General features: G+C 42.9%; 2 protein-coding genes across 4 annotated transcripts; both read left to right on the top strand.

The window, feature by feature from the left end:
- The first annotated feature begins 98 nt into the window (after positions 1–98).
- HOXB3 (homeobox B3) lies at positions 99–4,883 on the top strand. 3 transcript variants are annotated; one of them, XM_077806339.1, is made up of 3 exons: positions 99–108; positions 2,527–2,971; positions 4,124–4,883. In XM_077806339.1, the coding sequence occupies exons 2-3, from the start codon at positions 2,529–2,531 to the stop codon at positions 4,881–4,883; spliced, it is 1,203 nt and encodes a 400-aa protein (XP_077662465.1). In that variant the 5' UTR covers positions 99–108; positions 2,527–2,528. The 3 variants fall into 3 exon arrangements, with proteins under 3 accessions (XP_077662465.1, XP_077662463.1, XP_077662464.1); XM_077806337.1 differs by lacking the exon at positions 99–108 and adding an exon at positions 3,983–4,022 and having other exon boundaries at positions 2,529–2,964; positions 4,088–4,883; XM_077806338.1 differs by lacking the exon at positions 99–108 and having other exon boundaries at positions 2,529–2,964; positions 4,120–4,883.
- A 5,168-nt stretch (positions 4,884–10,051) lies between these two features.
- Positions 10,052–12,222, top strand: HOXB2 (homeobox B2). Its single transcript, XM_077806444.1, has 2 exons — positions 10,052–10,430; positions 11,591–12,222. The coding sequence occupies exons 1-2, from the start codon at positions 10,052–10,054 to the stop codon at positions 12,220–12,222; spliced, it is 1,011 nt and encodes a 336-aa protein (XP_077662570.1).
- Positions 12,223–19,276: the final 7,054 nt, after the last annotated feature.

Consider the following 19,276-nt stretch of genomic DNA (forward strand, 5'->3'; position numbering starts at 1 on the left):
CGTTCTTATTTTAAACTAAAAACGGGTTTATTCTTTCTTTTGCTCGGTCTGTGAAATATACCTTAGGCGGGGGCGGGGAGGAATGAGCTGCTCTTCTTCCTGAACAGAGTCAGGTAGTGAATTTAGGATTTCCAACATGGAGGGAATCGCTTTAAAGGGAAATAAATAGGCTTAGATCTGTTCCCATCCTCTCACCCAATCTTCCTATGAACCTTTTGACTTAGATCCCTTTTCCTTCTCCATCTCGATATTTCAATGGCATTTTTTTTTCAATCACCTCTAAATCTTTCGCCGTAAAAGTTCTTGTGTTGTGTCTTTAATGTTGTTATCCTTCGCAAAGTGAAACTTGGAAGATGGGGAAACATACTAGACTTGATCCTGCGGTAGTTAATTGGAACATGATATAATCTAATATTTATTATTCTGCCTGAGATTTAAAAAAAAAAAAACACACACACACAGACAATTCCTTGGAGTAAATAATTAGGATTCCGGCCGTCTTCGGGAAGATAAATGACCGGCATTTGCGAGGCGTTGAGAGATGAGCTACAAAAGCAAATCTCTTCTGTTGAAGCTCCAAAGCAGATAGCTTCGGTTTTTTGGGTGGAGAAGGCGGTACGATTATTGTATGTATTTTTTGAAAATCACCGCTGTTCTTTTTAGCTGCTTTTGATAAGCCCCTCGGGCATTTAAAAGAGAAAAAAGAAGAAGAAAAAGAAGATTAAAAAAGAAGAAGAAGAAGAAAGAAAGCAGTGTAAAACAGGAAGGCCTGGGAGAGATTCCCACCTTTTTGCACTCCTCCTCAATTTCAGCCACCCTATTCATAATATATGTACTGCTGATTGTTAATTAATTCACAGCTCTTCAGCTCGGGTAGAGGAGTATACTTTTTAATATTTATCATGACCAGGAAATAAAACCCGAGTACTCCCTCCAATAATTCTCCGCAAAATTATTCCAGACTCTGTCGACAAAATAAATAAATAATATAGCTCTGTGGAAGCTATCGCACCGATTTGGGAGTGGAGAAGTTGATGTATAAAAGCTAAATCAATCTTACATGTGTATATTGGCGGAGAGTGTGTTGTCTGAAGTGCAGTTTGACATAACCACAAACACACAAAAGTCGGGGGAGGAAAAATCCGAGTGTTATTTATTGTAGAGCTGTGCATTGTGTTAAAGCTTTAGTATTTGAAAACATCTCATTAGACTTTATTTACATGCAGTTTATTTTTTAAAAGTGATAAAAATTAAATTTTAAAAATGGCGATAAATATAAAATCCATCCTCGCATAATGTGCATAGTAATGGGGAAAATCCACCGGGTTTTTAAAATAAGTTTGCTGCTTGGTTGATCCCCAGATACCAAATTATTTTCTGATCAGTGTCCATTCTTCTTGGTTTTTTTCCCCCATCCCATGAAGAGAAAGTTCATACTTTGGGCAAAAGGAGGTAGTAAAGGCTGGTTTTTCCGGTTTTCTGGAACTTTTGGGCTTGGATTGGAAAGCAAACCTAAACAGAGGGGGGGGGGGATGACGAAAAGTCAAAGGGATAGAAAGCTAGAACCAAATGGCCTGGTGACAAAATTGTTTTTTAAAAAAACACAGACACACACAATGAAACTGGGTTTGGAAGCAATTCTTTTCAATGGCAGTTCCAGACTCAAGATTTTAAAGAAATGGGGGTGAAGAGTGAAAAGGTACTTGTCCTAAACACAATAGACAAATAGGCCAAAGGAAAAACGTTTTGTTTTTTTAAATGGATGCCCCAATATCTGTTGAAAATATTTTCTCCAGAATTGCAAAGACAACGTGTGTTACTGTGGAAGCAGCAAATAAAGCTAAATGAGTCAAGAGACCCTTACCTTGATAAAATATAGAGACTATTTGCCATTCTTGGTTTAAAATCAAAGACTCTGTGAGGCAGTCCTACAATAAAGCAACAAAACTTTGTAGTATCTGATCCTCCAAACTTTCGTTTCTGGGCACATCGTAACCTTCTTTCTTTTATTCTTGGGAACTGCTTATTGTATTGACTGGATTAGGATGTGGGGTAAAAAGGCATGAATTATATTCGGTTCATGTTTGTGGATAGCAGTGATCCATTCTATGTTCTTGTTCTTATTATATTAATGTGTGTGTGTTTATGCCTATGTATGCATATGAAATCACCAGTGCTTAGCCATATTTAGACATACACGGTGCAATGCTGTTCATAAAAATGCATTGACTTTAAAAAATAAACTTTAAAATAGTTGATAAGCCTTGGGAGGAGGAACACAGGACAAATCTGTTCAAAGCATCTGTTAGCCCTGTTCTGTAGGACCCTATTCATGTCATGTGCTTTTCACGACCTAAGATGGATTCATAGCCAGGCCACTATCATTGTGTGTTTCTTCTAACCTTTCAGGTCAGCTTCCAATAGACAACTGGAAACGGATTGTCACGTGACCTTGGGGTGCCAATGTTCTTCCATAGGGGTCTCAAGACCCTGGTAGTCGGTAAAAATATTTTTTGGGAATCCCAGAGATGCAGAAAACAACATACTACGACAGTTCGACGCTGTTTGGAGGTTATTCCTACCAGGGTGCTAATGGGTTTGGTTATGATGGCCCTCAACAGCCTTTCCAGCCTTCTTCTCACGTGGAGAATGACTACCAGAGGTCTGCCTGCTCCCTCCAATCTCTTGGCAACACTGCCCCACATGCAAAAAGTAAAGACCTGAATGGAAGCTGCATGCGTCCGAGTTTGCCCCGGGAGAATCATCAAGCCCCACCTGTCTCACCACCCCCAAACTCCGTCACCAACCGCAACAGTAGCAACAGCGATAGCCAGTCAGGGAGCAGTAAAACTGCCCCCAGCAAATCAAATCTCAGTTCAAACGCAACTCTCACCAAACAGATATTCCCCTGGATGAAAGAATCGAGACAAAACTCCAAACAGAAAAACAGTTCCCCTACCACAGGTATAATGTTCTGCTTTTGTAACCCTCCACTTCCCTAAACAGGGAGGTAATGAAGCCACCAGCCTGAATGCTCTTGTCTGAAAGTGGAAAGATACATGCATGGAAAACACTGCTATGGTTGGCGGAGCCAAGCCATTCAACCTCTATTCAAGCAAACCTCCTGGTGATTTCAATGGGAGTTTGGCCTGAATAAAGCCCACTGGATTTGGCCCATTATGAAGATTTAGCTGTGTACACTTGATTTATGTATTTATTTATTTTAAATGCCATAATATTGTAGTAAAATGCACCAAATAAATTGTACATAGCTAAAGGTGGCTGAAGCATTGAATGCATGTAGTTACTAATAAATGCATATGGATATCCATTGCAGCATATTTATCAGTAGTAAAGAAATTCCACAGTATATTACTTATCCATCTATTTATTGATCAACAGATAGATAGATAGATAGATAGATAGATAGATAGATAGATAGATAGATAAAAGAACACCATGGAATTGCTCTTTTATATATAATATAATAATATATAGTTGCCCGTACATACACATAAACAGATATGCACGTGTCTGTTTATTATATAAGTGTGTGTGTGTGTGTTTTAATATAGTATTTGTGTTATATATGCATATATATTCTATAAGGGCAATTATATATATGCATGTACACTGAAGGCACAAATGCATGTGTGCCCCTATGCGCGCATGTGTGTTATCACCTATATTAAATACACACCCACATTTATACAAAACACACACACATGCCTGTGAGGTATAAAATATACACACATGAAAACGCAATACACACGTTGCTGGCATCCGTGTTTATATTAATTTGCTTTTCAAAACACTGCCCCCTGCCAAATTTTATTGTCTCGAAATTATCTACTGAAAATAATCGACTCCTAAATAAATGGCCCTGGAATCCTTTTCTGCGTGACATGATCAAATTTTCATAAAGCAGGGGCAGCTTTGGAGAACAGAACTCTTAATAAATGACATGATTATAGAGTGCAAGCTAATGTGAACGGGGGGGGGGGGGGCGGGCGGGGAGGATGGTTGAAATCCGCCTGCCTGTTACAGGATTTATTAGGGAACGGTACATTCAATTTCTGCATGTAAGTAATTATCTTTTATTTCATTTCGGGCCGGTAGAAAGCTGCAGCGGCGAGAGAAGCCCTCCGGGGTCTTCTGCCTCCAAACGAGCCCGGACTGCCTACACGAGCGCGCAGCTGGTGGAGCTGGAGAAGGAGTTCCACTTCAACCGCTACCTTTGCAGGCCCCGCCGGGTGGAGATGGCCAATCTGCTCAACCTCAGCGAAAGGCAGATCAAGATCTGGTTCCAGAACCGGAGGATGAAGTATAAGAAAGATCAGAAGTCGAAAGGCATGGGGTCTTCTTCCGGGGGGCCCTCCCCAACCGGCAGCCCGCCCCAGCCCATGCAATCCTCGGCAGGATTTATGAATGCCTTGCACACCATGACTAGTAACTACGAGGACCCATCGCCTCCTTCCTTCAATAAACCCCACCAGAATGCCTATGCCATGTCCACTAACTACCAAAACCCCATCAAAGGGTGCCCCTCCCAACAAAAGTACGCCAACACGGCGCCGGAGTACGACCCCCACATATTACAGGGCAATGGGAGCACGTATGGGACTCCCAATATGCAAGGCAGCCCTGTATACGTTGGAAGCAGCTACGGGGATTCTATGCCTGCTCCGGGCCCCTCCCTTTACGGCCTCAGTCACCTGCCACACCACCAGTCTGCCAGCATGGACTACAACGGCGCTCCCCAGATGCCAGCCAGCCAGCACCACGGACCCTGTGAGACCCATCCAACTTACACAGAGCTTTCCACGCACCACGCCTCTTCTCAGGGCCGAATCCAAGAGGCGCCCAAACTCACCCACCTGTGATAGGGTGGGGGCAGGGTGGGTTGTGGGAGAGCAGGACAGACTCGCGAAGAAGTTGGGGAGCACTGAAGTGAGGGAGTGAATCTGCAGTGGGACCTGGTTCAGAAACATTTGTGTTGCGCCCTTAAGATATATGTTTGGTGGCCTGTCCTGTTAGCCCTTCAAGTGGAGAAATTTCCTGTTTTTTCCTGAAGATTCATTTTATTTATTTGCAAGATGCAGCTCTCAAATCTAATCTAATCTAATCTAATCTAATCTAATCTATCTATCTCCGTACACACCCCACTATCTCTCTCTCTCTCTGTCTAAACTCTAGATAGATATACCTTCTAATGCTTCAACACAAATGCTTTTGAATATAGATCTGGGGTAGTTTTATGGAAATCTAGCAAAATACAAAACCAAAAGAACCTGATATATTTAAAGAAGGTACAAATAAGTACAAAGATTCCTCTGACATTGATAATGACAGCATATTGTCAACCCACCAAATCTATACAGTTGGCCTATCAATAACAGATACATTTTTTAATCTAAATAGATTCACCGAAAACTGCACTCTCCAAATCTCCCCCCAAAGAATCTTACCTTTTTCTTTCCAGTCTAACTCTTGAGATGAAGAAAATCTTTTTTGCTGAGTAATTCCTCCCCTCACCCCATTAGCTGAAAATATACATATCTGCCAAGACTTGGAAATAGTACCTTTCTTCCTCCTCCTCTTCACAGGCTCCCCAACTAGGCTGAAGAGTTGCAAAGGTTCTGGAAATAAATTTCTGCAACAAAGCTGATTTTTATATTTTATTTTTTTTTAAAGAGGCCAAAGAGAGGAAGAGAAAGTTGACAGGTCTGGATATTTTTAACCTTTGCCTCTTACGAAGTGAAGTCTCCATTCGGTTATGCTTTTTCGTTTAGGGTTCATTAACAAAAAAGCAATCTTAAGACTTAGAAATCCTACATTTTGTTCCTCCTTCTCTCTTGACTTAACGTGAAAACAGGGTATTTTTGAACAAACGGTGTGTCCTCCAAAAGAAGCAGAAGTGAATGGACCTTTGGTATTTGCTAATGCTTTCTTGTCTGGACATCTTTGTTGCACTTAGAGTTTACATTGAATGGGTATAAAACAACTTTGAAGGGCGTTCGTCCACTCAATCCTGACGTCTTTCAAAAGCTGTGTGTTCTGGTGAACATTCATATATATTTATTGGTTATAGCCAGTTTAAAATATTTTTCCTTTTTTTGTATTATTTATCCCCAACATCATGTATTTATATGAGAAAAAGAATCAAATTGTACTTTTTTAGTATTTACTTGTTATAAAGGACATTGTGTTTCCTTGTCATTGTACAACAAGCTTATTTTAGTTATTGTAATTTAGGAAGACCAGTAGTTTTATGTTACCCTCGTACTTATGAATAATGTAATTAGTTCTACTGGAGGCATGAGAGCAGAACCAGACTGTAATTGTATAGTCCTGAATTAGAAGAACTATAGCTAATCCCCCCTCCCCGTCACCCCTCCTCTTTGGAGATCTTTCTTTGTTCCTATAGTAATAATTTCTTTTCCTTGCTTAAGGGGTTGTCTGTTGAACAATTCTTGAATAAACTTTCTGTTATCAATTTGGATCTTGTCCTATTAGTCGGATCTAAAAGCAAAAATAACATAAAGACGAAGTAGTCAAAACACAAGCTTAAATATCCCAGAGACTAAAGACAGATAGCTAGATATCTATAGTCTCTCCTCCATGGCGCACCCCTCAGGTTATAATCCTATTTGTTTTAGAGCGCAGGTTATAAACCGTTGACACGTTCCTAGACCACAATATTTAATTAAAAAGTTAATAGCTAGTCTCTATTTCCCTCACCTCACCCCACCCCACCCATTCGCCCCTTGGAAGCCTGTTTAAAATTCTCCCAAGCAGACTAAAGTTCACAGTCCTCTTCTGAGGTTACAAAGAGAGGAGATCACGTGTCATCCGAACGACACAGCCATTGGGCCTAAAATGAAAACAAAGGAAAATGATTAATCACAAAAAGGCAAAGAGGAATTTTAATACTGAAGTGAAATTAAATCACTGGAGAAGCGGAAGAATAAAACCTTGGTGCTGGGAGAGAGATGCTGTGATAGGGTTAAACTGCTAGTGAAAGGTAAAGGGAGGAGGGAGGGAAAGATGTGTGCAGAAGCAAAAGCAAATATAAGATAATGCTGTGGATAATTTGTCTTTTATGCTCCAGAGCCTTAAGAAAACTTGTTTTATAAGCGGTGTGGGTCAATAAAAGTTTTATGATGCTGGAACTGGATATAAACTGTCTGTCAAACACAAAATGCCCCATTTGCATTGCTGTAACAAATACGCAAGGAGAAAGCTCTGAGAGGGAAGGTGATACTCCTAACACTGTTCTTGGGGGGGGGGGGGGGGGAGATCAAAAGGCACTGAATACTAACATCATTTCGGTTGGAAACAATGGCTTAAATTTATTAATTAGCGGCGTGTCCTGCCTGTATGTACAGTCTTCTTGATTAGACCACACACACACACACTTTGTGTATGTGTATGTATATATGGTTGAATGAAGACTTTACAATGAGCAATGATTTTCAGTTCATTTTATCTTTGATTTCTTTTTAATAAACGAAAGGCCGGGTTAGTCATTCCAGCCTTTGTGCAATCATAAATAATAATTAACCAAATAAGCAAAAAAGAAAGGAAGAAGAAGAAGAAACTTGTTTTTCTACACAGGACTGTAACTGGATAATATCCAGCCATGCAAGAAGCAATTTAAGATTCAGTGATACTACAATTTAAAAGCATGGAAGCTTTGATTGAGATCAGATCAAATAACAATATTCAAGGTTTTAGGGGCTTCCCCCGAGTATAGTTTTCTCGGAGATGTCACTGAATCTAAAAGAGTGGGCGCCATATTGTTCGATTTGGTGTCACGAAATGCTCCTAACTAGTTTCAAAATAAGTGAAAGTGAATCCAGCAGCAGAACGAAAGACCCAAGTCACATTTCAGGGTTCAGACAGATGTTGTTTCTTTTGTCCGTCCCACCCCCCACCCCCCACCCCCCGAAGCGTCCCATGTTCTCAGTTTTGATTTTGCACATGACAGTATTAAATAAGACTTGTCTTTGCCTTAAAAAAAAACTTTGCGTTTGCCTTTAATGTTCAGTATATATGTAATGTATTGTTATCTAACAAAAGAAAAAGAAAGAAAGAAAGAAAGAAAGAAAGAAAGAAAGAAAGAAAGAAAGAAAGAAAGAAGACTTTCCCCTCCAAATAGGGAATGGAAATTTAATATCTGATCACTCCCTGTGAAATAAAGAGCAAGAAATGTTCCCCCAAAAGGTTTTATGGCTGTAACTTTAGTGTTAATAAGGAAGAAGAAAAAAATGAAAGAAGCTACAGTCACTTTCCAAGTTATTTCAGCATATCCCACACCTCTTATAAACCAATCTGTCTCCCAGGCAGTAGAGAATACTGTCCTGTTTTATTATTACAACTAAGATTCAAATAAAGCCAGATTTTAAATTGTTTTGATTCTGATCTCTGTTCTGATTTGCTAATTGGTTTTGTTTGTTTGTTTCTTTGGGTTTACCTTTTATCCCCTGATCTCAGCAGAAATCCAATCAAATAGAGATGAACGTTTTGGGGAAATACTCTCCCAAACTTTAAGTCCATGTCCGCGTTCCAGCCATCTAATTTCCCACTGTTTTATTTTATTTTATTTTAGTTTTTGCTGCCCTGCAATTCGGCTTGGCTGTAGATTTCTGGGTTTCTCTGTAAATGCTTACCACCCACACGGATGTTTGAAGGGACAAAAGTTTCTAGGCTTTGCTGCCTGCCTGCCGTTTGCCAGCCCTTCTTTCCGAGAAGATGCGGGAAAATAGATCTTGAACCAACAAACTAAAAACCTTCTAAGCTTTCAGAATGTTTTATTTTTTTGGTCTTCTTTTCCCAGAATTGTTCATTGTCTAATCTTTCTTATTTTGCTCTTCTCTAGGTTAAAGTTTTCGAATAATTCCTCTCACAATAACTCAAAAAAGCCAACTTTCTTTGGTAAGTTGGTTAAGGCCCAACTGTCAAAAGGCTTTCGAACAAAAGATTGATCGTTTCTCTCTCTCTCTCTCTCTCTCTCTCTTTTTCTTTTTTGGTTTGTGTGAAGCTGCTGGCTTTAAAAGAAAAATCTTACTGGGAAATGACTTTTAATTTAATTATTTGTTTTCTAAACTATTAAAGGGGAGCTGTTTAGCGACAATTCATTTGATTTCAAAGATATCAGTGACCTTAAAACACGTTTTTCCTCTTGCAGCGAAGTTTAAAGCCCACTCACTTAGGAGTGGGGGATTAAGGTACTTTAACAAGCTAAGATTTTTCTCCTCAACTTTTAATGCTTGCTTTATGACTTCGAAGGATCTAAAAAGTTCTTAAGAACATCTAACTGCCCCCCAAATAAACCTCTGAATTCAGCTTTCATACTGACCTGAACTTTTTTTAAAAAATCCCAACTGCAGATATTGGTAAATCTGAAATTCCAATTTGCCTCACTGATTAGGTTTAGCCTTCCCTGGCTGTTAATGAAGACTGCCTCTGCCTTGATTTAGGAAACTTGTTTTCTATTCCTATTTCAATCCGTTGTCAAAACTTTAAAAAGAGTAATGAGTTTGCTTCTTAACTGCTCCTGTCTTCCAGAATGTGCTCATCAGCCACTGTATTCCCAGGCAGGGAAAGAGTTAAAAAGGCAACTCCTACCTTCATTCCCACCCTTCCCTGCCTTACAGGCATCTCCACTGTTGCAGCATAGAGGTTACCCTAATTAAATGCCAGAGCCCAAGTCCTTCTAAAAGGGGGGGAGGGGAGGAAAGGGATGTTTCCTAAGGACCATTTTTATTTTAATCTATTAAAGAAAATAATGCTTTCTGTTTTCCAGCAGGCCCCGCCTGCCATTGGCCAAGGCTGGTCATGTGACCAGGAATTTGGCTGCATTTTCGCCCCAGTCTCCAGTTTAATAGAGCAAGGTCCCCATACGCCTGTATTATCAGCAATATAACAATTATAAAAGCCCGAGAATCGTCATCATAACCATAACAATAAAAAAAACTGGGGCCCTAAGATTTCCTCCCTCCTCCTTCTCCTCGTCCCCCTCCCTCTGCCACTGGGCCCTGGAAAAGCCATGAATTTTGAATTGGAGAGGGAGATCGGGTTTATAAATAGCCAGCCTTCGCTCGCAGAGTGCCTGGCGTCTCTTCCCGCTGTCCTGGAGACATTTCAAACTTCATCAATCAAGGACTCGACATTAATTCCACCTCCTTTTGAGCAAACCCTCCTCAGCCTGAATCCTTGTTCCAGCAACCAGGCGAGACCAAGAAGCCAAGAAAGAGCAACTCATGGCCTGGCCCAGCAGCGCCCAATCCAGTTTGGCCCTTTGGCTGCAGAATTCCCCTGGATGAAAGAGAAGAAATCAGCCAAGAAAGCTACTCAGACTCCATCCTCCTCTTCCTCTTCGCCATCCTCTTCCTCCTTCCCGGGATCTGCAGCTGGATCTCCTGCAGGTTTGTACAATGCAGGGGCGAGGGGGATGGGGGGTGTTTATTGGGATTGGATTCAGACAATAAACATGTTGGCATCATTTCGCCCCTCACCTGCCCCCCCCCCCGCCCCATCCATCCATCCATCCCTGAAACGGTGTTACGCAATAAAATACATCGCAGCGATATGCAGCCTTATTTTTTGGTGTGCCCCCCCCCCACTCCAGTGCAAATCAAAGAGGGAATCATAGCCGGTTCTGCAATTATCTTTCCGAGGGAATAAGCCTACAAGATTCCGTCTGAATTGGAAGCCAAATTCTAACATGTCAGGGCTCGATTTTCCTATTATTCCCGAAATTCTAGAATTTTTTCCCCCTCCTTTTTACAGCCTGCTGGGGGGGGGGAGGGGAGAAGAGAGATTTGCTGGCGCTTTTGTGTGTGTGCAGGAGGTGAAGGAGGGGGACAGAGACCGAATTTCCCTCATCGGTATCCATTAGGAACATGCAAAATAAATAATAATAATAATAGAAGAAGAAGCCATAGATAGCAAAATAAAGCAACAGTCCTTTAAACGTGTTCTCAATAAAATAATCTTGGGTTATATTTTTTTTCCTGGGGGCCCAAAGGACAGAACCTTTCTCAGTGTGTTGGGAGTTCTTTCTTTCTTTCTTTCTTTCTTTCTTTCTTTCTTTCTTTCTTTCTTTCTTTCTTTAAAAAAACCAACACCAAACACATTATTTCGGTCAATTATAACACAACGACAACGTGTGAAACGGGCGGTATTTTCCGGTGTCGACTGGGTCCTCCCCCCCAGAAAAGGTTTGGAGTTTCCAAACTGTTGGCAACAAATGTACCAGGGGGACGAAATATCCCCCTTCCATTGGGGGCGGGAGGGGCAGGGATATTTTTTTCCCTTGGGGTGGGAGGATTGGGGGAGTGAAACGTTTTCTTTGGGGTAGGGGAAGGGAGCATGAGAGTGATTTGGGAGGATGGTAAATTCTGTTTTCTACTGTGGGAGCTTAATTCTGCCCCTTGGTTAGCACCGGGCACCGTTCTGCCCTGCCCTGGAACGGGAAGCGAATGGATGTAGCTCGTTCATCACGGTGGCTGTTCCAACCCTCTCTCTCTCTTTTTCCCCCCCTCGTCCCCTTGTAAATGGGCGGTTGTGTGTGTGTGTTGTGAAGACACCCAGGGGCTCCCAGAGACCAGCGCGGGCGGCTCCCGGCGGCTCCGGACTGCCTACACCAACACCCAGCTCCTGGAGCTGGAGAAGGAATTCCACTTCAACAAGTATCTGTGCCGGCCCCGGCGGGTGGAGATCGCGGCGCTGCTGGACCTGACCGAGAGGCAGGTCAAGGTGTGGTTCCAGAACCGCCGGATGAAACACAAGAGGCAGACCCAGCACCAAGAGCCCTCCGACGGGGACCTGGGCTACCCCAACCTGGAGGAATGCAGCGACGAGGCGGACGAGAACTCTCCGTTTGGCCAAGCCCTGGAGACCCCCTGCCCTTTTCAAACCAAAAACCAGGCGAGCCAGGAGCCGCCCAGCGCTCAGCAGCTGCCCCGGAGCCCCGGCTACCCAACGCCCACCGCAGAGCCAGGGTCCATAATGGAGCCGAGCAGGGCAGCGGACAGCGTGGACAATGCCTTCCCGGAGAGGCAGGAGTCTCCTTTGTTGCCAGATCTGAGCATCTTCGCGACAGATTCCAGCCTCCAGGGCTCCCTGCAGAGCCCCGTCCACTTCTCGGAGGAAGACCTGGACTTTTTTACAAACACATTGTGTACTATAGACCTGCAGCATCTGAATTTCCAATAACCAGTCCCACCAGGGTCTATCTGCCTTGGCTGTGTCGCCCCTTCCTCCCGCACCTCCACCAGCTCCCCACTTGACACCAGAATATTTCTATAATGTGGCCATGTGCTTTCTCATACCCCTTCTCCCCTCGCCCCCTTTCAAGTTCGTTCTAATGTGGAAGCTAGATCATAAGAATGGCCCATCCTTTAAATAGTTATTCCGATAGTCCCAAATAACAGGATCCTCCTATGTGTTTACTAAATTCAGATATTTAATTATACTTTTATTCTTTCGTATTTATTTAAAAGAAATACACAAGCAACCCCCCCCCCCTCGCCCGTCACAACCCCCCACCCCCGAGAGAAAACATTTGTAAATCCTTCAAGTGACTTTCTCAGGAATCCGAACGAAACTTTTAGATTTCTTAATAAAAATAAATAATAATAATTAAAAAAAAAAACCCGGAGGAATTTTGTTTCCTCTTTTTTAAGTTTTAGATGTAGACTATTTATTCAAATCCTTTAATAGTAAATGGCAAATTATTTATTGTACATTATTTTCATAGATTAAATAAATGTCTTTATAAAATTAAAACAATGTGTTATCATTTTTATGTCTCGTCTTTAAGAACCTTGTTCATTTCCCCTCTGAAGTTAGAACCTTCCCTTTCTTTCTTTGCAACTATCTACTGGTTTTTATTATCTTATGTAGACAGGGAGGGTAAGAAGAAGAAATGTGACCTCATAAATCACATTTTTTCATAGAAAGCAGGTCTCAATCAGGAATACTGTATTCATTAAGCTTCCTTGTTCGGTTTCCCTGCGCTAGTTTTTTGCTCAAAGAATAAAGACCTTCGCTGTGAATTTTAACATATTCATTCTTTAAACACCCCATTCCTACTCTTTGAGCAAAAATATTGTTAGAAAAAAAATCGTCTGACCTAAAATGTAAATTCAAAGTTTAAAATCTCAGCTCTATACATTACTTTCAAAACCACCCCTCAGTCCTGAGAACACCTACGTCCGGCGCACGCTGGTTAGAAACGTTTGCTGTTTAGAAGTTTGTTATAAATATTTCCCGTCTCCCGTGAGTGTTAACACCACGCAAATGACAATCCAGAAAGACAAAAGGCAGCCTCTTGATTTTTCCAATCCTCCATTTCTCATCCCCTGAAGCAAAAAATTACCAATTAAAACTGCCCCATGGTACACAAGGGGTGGGGGGAGAGAATAAATACTGTCTAGTTTCAAGAAATACTCCATGGGTGCACCCTGACTACCATATTTGTAGCCAGCAGTTAAATGGTATAAAGGAAAGAAGGGGGGAGACATTAAATTTAAAAGTGGGAGAGTGAAGGGCGGCGGGGGGCGGGGGGGAACACGCCAGAAAAAAACAGGACTAATAAATCTGGGGTGATTTCGATAGCCATTTGTGCTGGTCTGCCCCGGCTCGCGCGTCCTTTTAGGGAAGCTTTCCTCCAACAAGTAATTTTAAACACAAAACTCATATATCAAAAGGGGGTGGGGGCTTGTTATGAATGAAAAGGGGTCAGCGGAGGAATCAATCGCGGTGACACAAAAAAAATAAATCATATTACGTCTTTGCTAAGTCATCGGTGTTTCCCCAGACAAGGCAGAAATTTGGTAGGCGTTCAAGTCGAGTTTGTGTGAAAGTAGCATCGAAACCCAGAAGACTGGGAGGCGGGGGAGAGCGTGGGAGTGGGAAGGGGGAATAGAAGGGGGCTCTTCTTTCTTCCTGGGCTGCTTAAAATGGCGCAGGAATCTGTGGCCAGACAAGGAAAACAGGCAGCCATGATAGAAGCTATATTTATACTGGGCAATTTCTGAGGAGCTAAGGGAGGAGGGTGGGAGTCTAGGGAGGTTAAATGATCCCTTCTGTCCACGCAGTTGTACTATAGGGGAAGATGGATTTTTCACACACACACACACAAACACACTCGTTGGTACAACAAAGAGCGAACATTCTACCCCACCGGGTCTGTGTCTCTTTTGGATGAAGATTTAAGATTTTGTTCAGCCTTCATTTTACTACTAGAATTCACATATCAGAAAGATGCAGTAAGACATGTCATTGTCACCTCCCACTGCTTTTCTGGGGGGTGGGTGGTTAAGAACTTCAAATTTAGCCAACCTTCAAACAGTTGGGTACAAAAGACACATGTTTTGAAATTGCTCTTGGAAAAATCCCAGACATTTCTGTCAATTACAGCAGGGAATTCTGCTTTCAAGTCTACGCGGTTTAGTCTTAATACGGATAGTATTTCGCTTTTGCAGAACAAATGCTCAGATAAATTTTCAAACGAAAACGCTGCTCCTGCGGGACTGAAAATGTTTATGTTGAAAATCGAAATATATTGCAATTCAAATAATCGACTAACTCTTACTCAACAAATGCATATACATAAAAAACACTGACCCTACAATTAATGCCAGGAGCATCCTCATCTAGAAGTCAAACATTTCCCAACCCAGCATGTGCACGCCTCTTTTACTAACCACTCTTGTCCGCTCTGAAAGTCCTGAAGTCCCGACAGACCGCGCCTTTCCAAAGTACCACAGAAGGCTATTCATTATCGTTAAGTTTATTTAATATCTCTAGCTTCTGGAACACACTCAAGTACAATGCAGGCAGTGCCAGACGCTGTTTATCAAAGGGCCATTTGTTCCAATGCCTCACATATATCCCCCCCCACCAGCTCCCCAGCCCGCAATCCTGCATACAGTCGTGCAGTGGAATATTAAGGAATTGGTTATACCTAGTCAATATCAACTGAGCTTAGGGAGGAAAAATGGATACATCCAACATATAGAGTAACTTTCCCTATTTTAAAAAAATACTACAAGCATTTTGCGCAGGGAAACACACACACACACACACACACTTTCCCCCATTAGTTCAGCCATTTTCAGTGCAGGAGGTAACACGTTTCTCTGGATCTTTTATGTGCCCTTCCCCATTTGCCTCTCCCGAGAAGGTTGCTCCTCATGCAACGTGCGATCTCCAAGCAACTCAATCATTCAGCTGGGAGGAGGGTAGAATAAGGGACAACTTGTGTTGGGGAGGCGGTCTCTCCCCGGGGTTACGTTTTGACGGTGATGGCTATGTTCTTTCCAATATATACCAGGGAGGAGGGGATGCGGGGCTGTGGAGGAGAGAAGGGAGTTCTACAAGCTCGCCAATGTAAATACTGACACCTTATCAATACAAATCTCTAACAATGGCCCTTCTGCAGATCATAATGACTTCTCAAAGTTGCTGCAGGTCTAGAAAACATGCCAGTCACAGTCACAAATCAATTCTACACCCGCGGAAAGTGACTTAATAAATGGGCCCTCGCCAGTTATTATCCTCGTTCACAGCCACCCTTCTTATTTGTCCTAATTAGCAAGACAGAAATGTCTGAGGAAAGAAGGGGAATATTCAATAAAATCTAAGTTATTGAATGACTGTAAGACTTCATCGTTAGTTCAGCCATTCTTTACCTTCTTCAAAATGTCAAACAAACGGAGAATGTGTTTTTTGAAACCTTACCCTTCTGTTCTCTGCAACTGGAGGGCATCTATTAAGCAAATCCTGCCCCTGATCGTTGTCAAAACACTGCAGCGGACTAGCGATTATTAACCTAGAAATATGCAGATGAGATGCGCTCACACGTGTTGTAATGATGAGAAAGTAATATTTATCTGGTGCTGATCTAGTCTGGGCATATGTTTCCTAAAGAGCTACTTGAGGCCCTGAAGATCTTGAGCTAGCGACTATGGTCATGGGAAGGGCCGGGGACAATGCCCCTGGAAACAAAATATGGACTGAACGGCGCATCCCAGGGCGCGGTTATGTGTTGCCACAAGAAGAACAAGGCGAGCCCATTGCCTTATCTTGGGAAATCATCCCAAAGTTCCTCTAAACGGTTGATCCCGGAATCTGAACAAAGCCTAGAAAATCTCTCAAGAGCAGATCACTTCTCTCATGTTATTTAGTTTGCATGGAGACTGTCTCCAAATAGCCATATCATTACGCATCTATATTTGTATGCAATACAATGCCAATCTGTGCTGTGACATCTGCGTGCAATCCTGGACACAATGCCGCATTGTTTTAAATTGCGTCGGGAGTGTCTAGCATCTCCATTTCTTCCTCTCGACTGTGCCACGGTCACACAGGAATAAACCATCAGGGTTTGCCCAGGGCTCCAGTAGTTTAAGCCCTGTGCGCTCCTTAGCAGTCAACAGCCATTAAATCCCTTTGCACAGCTGCACCGTTTTCATGTCATGCACCGTTATGACCAACCCAACCGCTTGCTTTTTCCTCTCTTTGATACTTTCCTACCAGACCACGAGAATACGAAAGGAGATTGTATCTGAGCCAAACAAACTCTTTAAAGTAACGATGTGATAGGGCAGGTAAATCCCTGTTGAATCTGTCTTGCAATTCTGGATGGATCCATTATTACCTTTTCCTCCCAAAGAAAATATCCGTATTACAGGTCTGGTTTCAAGACAAACAAGCTCACAGGAGGACCCTGTTCTGCAAGGTGCTGAGCGCTAGTGTAAATCGCACTGAAACCAAGGGGTGTTAAATTCAGGGGCAAATTGGCCTCCCCTTATTGGTGAGTAGTCCCATTGAGGTCCAGCCGAAGGGACTAATTCATGTTCTGAGGAAGCGCTTACCAGTGAGTGTAAGGGTTGCACAATTATTAATTATTATCACTATTCTAGTACTACCTGGGGACTCCATGGTACTGGGCACTGAACAAACACATAGTAAGATGCCCTATGCTCCTGCCCCTAAGCGTTTTACAATTTACTAGAGGGAGGGGAAACAGAGGCAGGGAAAGAAGAAGTGAGTCGCCAAAGGTCACCCAGAACGTCAGTGTCAGAGGAGAGACTAGAAGGTCTCCAGAGTCCCAATCCTGGTCTCTCCACGGGACTACAGTCTAGTCCCGAAGGACGGATGCATGGCTCGGCCCGAGTATCAGAGTCTCTCCCACAGGTTGTAAATAGAAACCATTGACCCAGATACCTATCTACTCCCCTCGCCACTTAACTCTCACCCAGCTGGAAAGTTTTAAAGGCGCCTGACTAGATCCGGGTGCAATTTAAACCGAATTTTTGGCAGCTGTTCTGAGTCCACGGATTTTCAGTTCTGAAAAAGTATCCAGGCTCACAACCGAAGGATAGAGCTGGATCAAGCAGCTAACGGAGAAGAGCTTTTCATCGGCATGGCTTGACACTTTTTCTTGAAAGGTAAATGCATACCCACTCACCTCTGGCTCAGATCTTCCACTCCGTAACTTGTCGCTCCTAATATCAACGGCGGGAGCTATATTTAATTGTTTGAAGCCTGCCCTTAGGCAATTCAATCCACAGTTAGGCTTCTCCCCCCCCCCCCCGGACTGTTGAGCACCTGTAACTCCCATTAACTTAGCATCTTTGACAATGAGGGCATTTGTATGTAGGTACCTGAGTATGGATTTATATGCGTAACTCCAGTCTCCTGGGGCCAAATTATCTGCTGGTGAAAACAAGCGAAACTGCAGCGACCTCAGTGGAGAGTTGTGTCCATTTACCCCAGCAGCGCAGCTGCAAGGAAATATCAACACAGAGAATGGAGTTACAATTATTGATCCATCATCCCAAATACGGTCTCTCTTGAAATCCCCTGGTCTGAATTAATACCCAGCCTACACTTGTTGCTTTATGGAGCACAACGGGTAACAATTAAAATGTATCTTCTTCTTCACTCACCACACAATGGCATCAATTTTTAACGGGTAGGGTAATTGACCACTGGCGGTTGTGTCCGATTCTCCATCACTGGCCATTTTTATATCAAGATTGGATTTTTTTTAAGATCGTCTCTAGCTCAAAACCGAAAGACTTTGGGGACGTGCTTTGGCCTATGTTATAGGGGAAGTCAGACTAAATACCACAATGGCCCGTTCTAGTGTTGGGATCTATGAACAGCGGTGCTCAGAGGTTCCCTCCAATATTTCTTTGGATCACCGCCTCTGAAGTTGTTCCCCCGCCCTCCTTTTGGACCCAAATATCACAAACAGAGGACGTGATGTAAAAATCAGCGACAAAATACCTAACTCTAAAAAAAAGGCCAAATCAAATATTTTTGTACAGATGTCTGAAAGCCGCTCATGTGTTCCTTATTAATCAAATAATGGAGAAGCCCGGCGTGATGTCTCCTGGGGGAGGGGGAACAAACTTTCTCGGCTAACCCTTATATTGAGCTTCAAAATAGAAGAGTCCGTCTAAGTGCCCTGGAACCTTGGAAATGTTTAACTTTCGATGGCAGAGCCTCTTTCAAATGGATACCTTTAGAAGACCCGCTCCACTTCCCCTAAGATCTCGCCACAAAAGACTTGGCTATAGATCTTTCTTTCTTTCCGGTATCAAATATGTCAACCAAACTGTTTAAAACCAAGCAATCTCTCACGAAAGAACTCGAAACCTTCCCTTTTCATATCAGCACACCACTAGGTTTCATGGGACCCCTTTTTTGTGCCTACGGGATGTCCTGTTAGAAAAAAGATTTCTTGTAAGAGCTCCCATAAAGCCTGGGCAATCATAGGGATGGCCGGGGATAACTATATGGTTCTCCCTGGCTGGATTTCTTTCCTACACCGTTACAGGGCAGCTGCTGAGGTTGTTTACAACAAGGGAAACCAACCCAATGAGTAATCACAGATGAACTGTCCTGGAGGCTGCTGTAGGAACTCCCCTGCCTCTTCCTGCGCGCCCATAGTATAATATTACGCAGTTATATGCCTTGCGAGTGTGTTTCTGGCCGGGGGGGGGGGGATGCGTGTGGTAGAGGGAGTGTCCGCCCCTGAAGAACTCTGCTTTGGTCAGTGCTGGAGACGGACCACTGGCGTGTGCTAAGGGAAACCCCCAAGACCGGTCGCCTCATATAAAGCCTATATTTAGGATGAGTCCAGTAGCCCCTGAAAAAACAAGAGACCCGCAGGCCCCGATTGATAAATGAGGAGTACACACTTCAGCTCCGGGGGCGGGGGGAGCTCCTCCTCTGTGCAATATTCAACGCT

This window comes from Eretmochelys imbricata, chromosome 27, assembly GCF_965152235.1.
Source record: "Eretmochelys imbricata isolate rEreImb1 chromosome 27, rEreImb1.hap1, whole genome shotgun sequence".
NCBI classification, from domain to species: Eukaryota; Metazoa; Chordata; order Testudines; family Cheloniidae; genus Eretmochelys; species Eretmochelys imbricata.

Excerpts from the sequence above, each read along its gene's own strand:
- HOXB3 (XM_077806337.1), top strand. The coding sequence starts at position 2,529 with ATGCAGAAAACAACATACTACGACAGTTCGACGCTGTTTGGAGGTTAT. Across the intron at positions 2,965-3,982 it reads AAACAGTTCCCCTACCACAG|CTAATGTGAACGGGGGGGGG; the intron begins GTATAATGTTCT and ends ATAGAGTGCAAG. Across the intron at positions 4,023-4,087 it reads GGGGGCGGGCGGGGAGGATG|TAATTATCTTTTATTTCATT; the intron begins GTTGAAATCCGC and ends TCTGCATGTAAG.
- HOXB2 (XM_077806444.1), top strand. The coding sequence starts at position 10,052 with ATGAATTTTGAATTGGAGAGGGAGATCGGGTTTATAAATAGCCAGCCT. Across the intron at positions 10,431-11,590 it reads TGCAGCTGGATCTCCTGCAG|ACACCCAGGGGCTCCCAGAG; the intron begins GTTTGTACAATG and ends TGTGTTGTGAAG.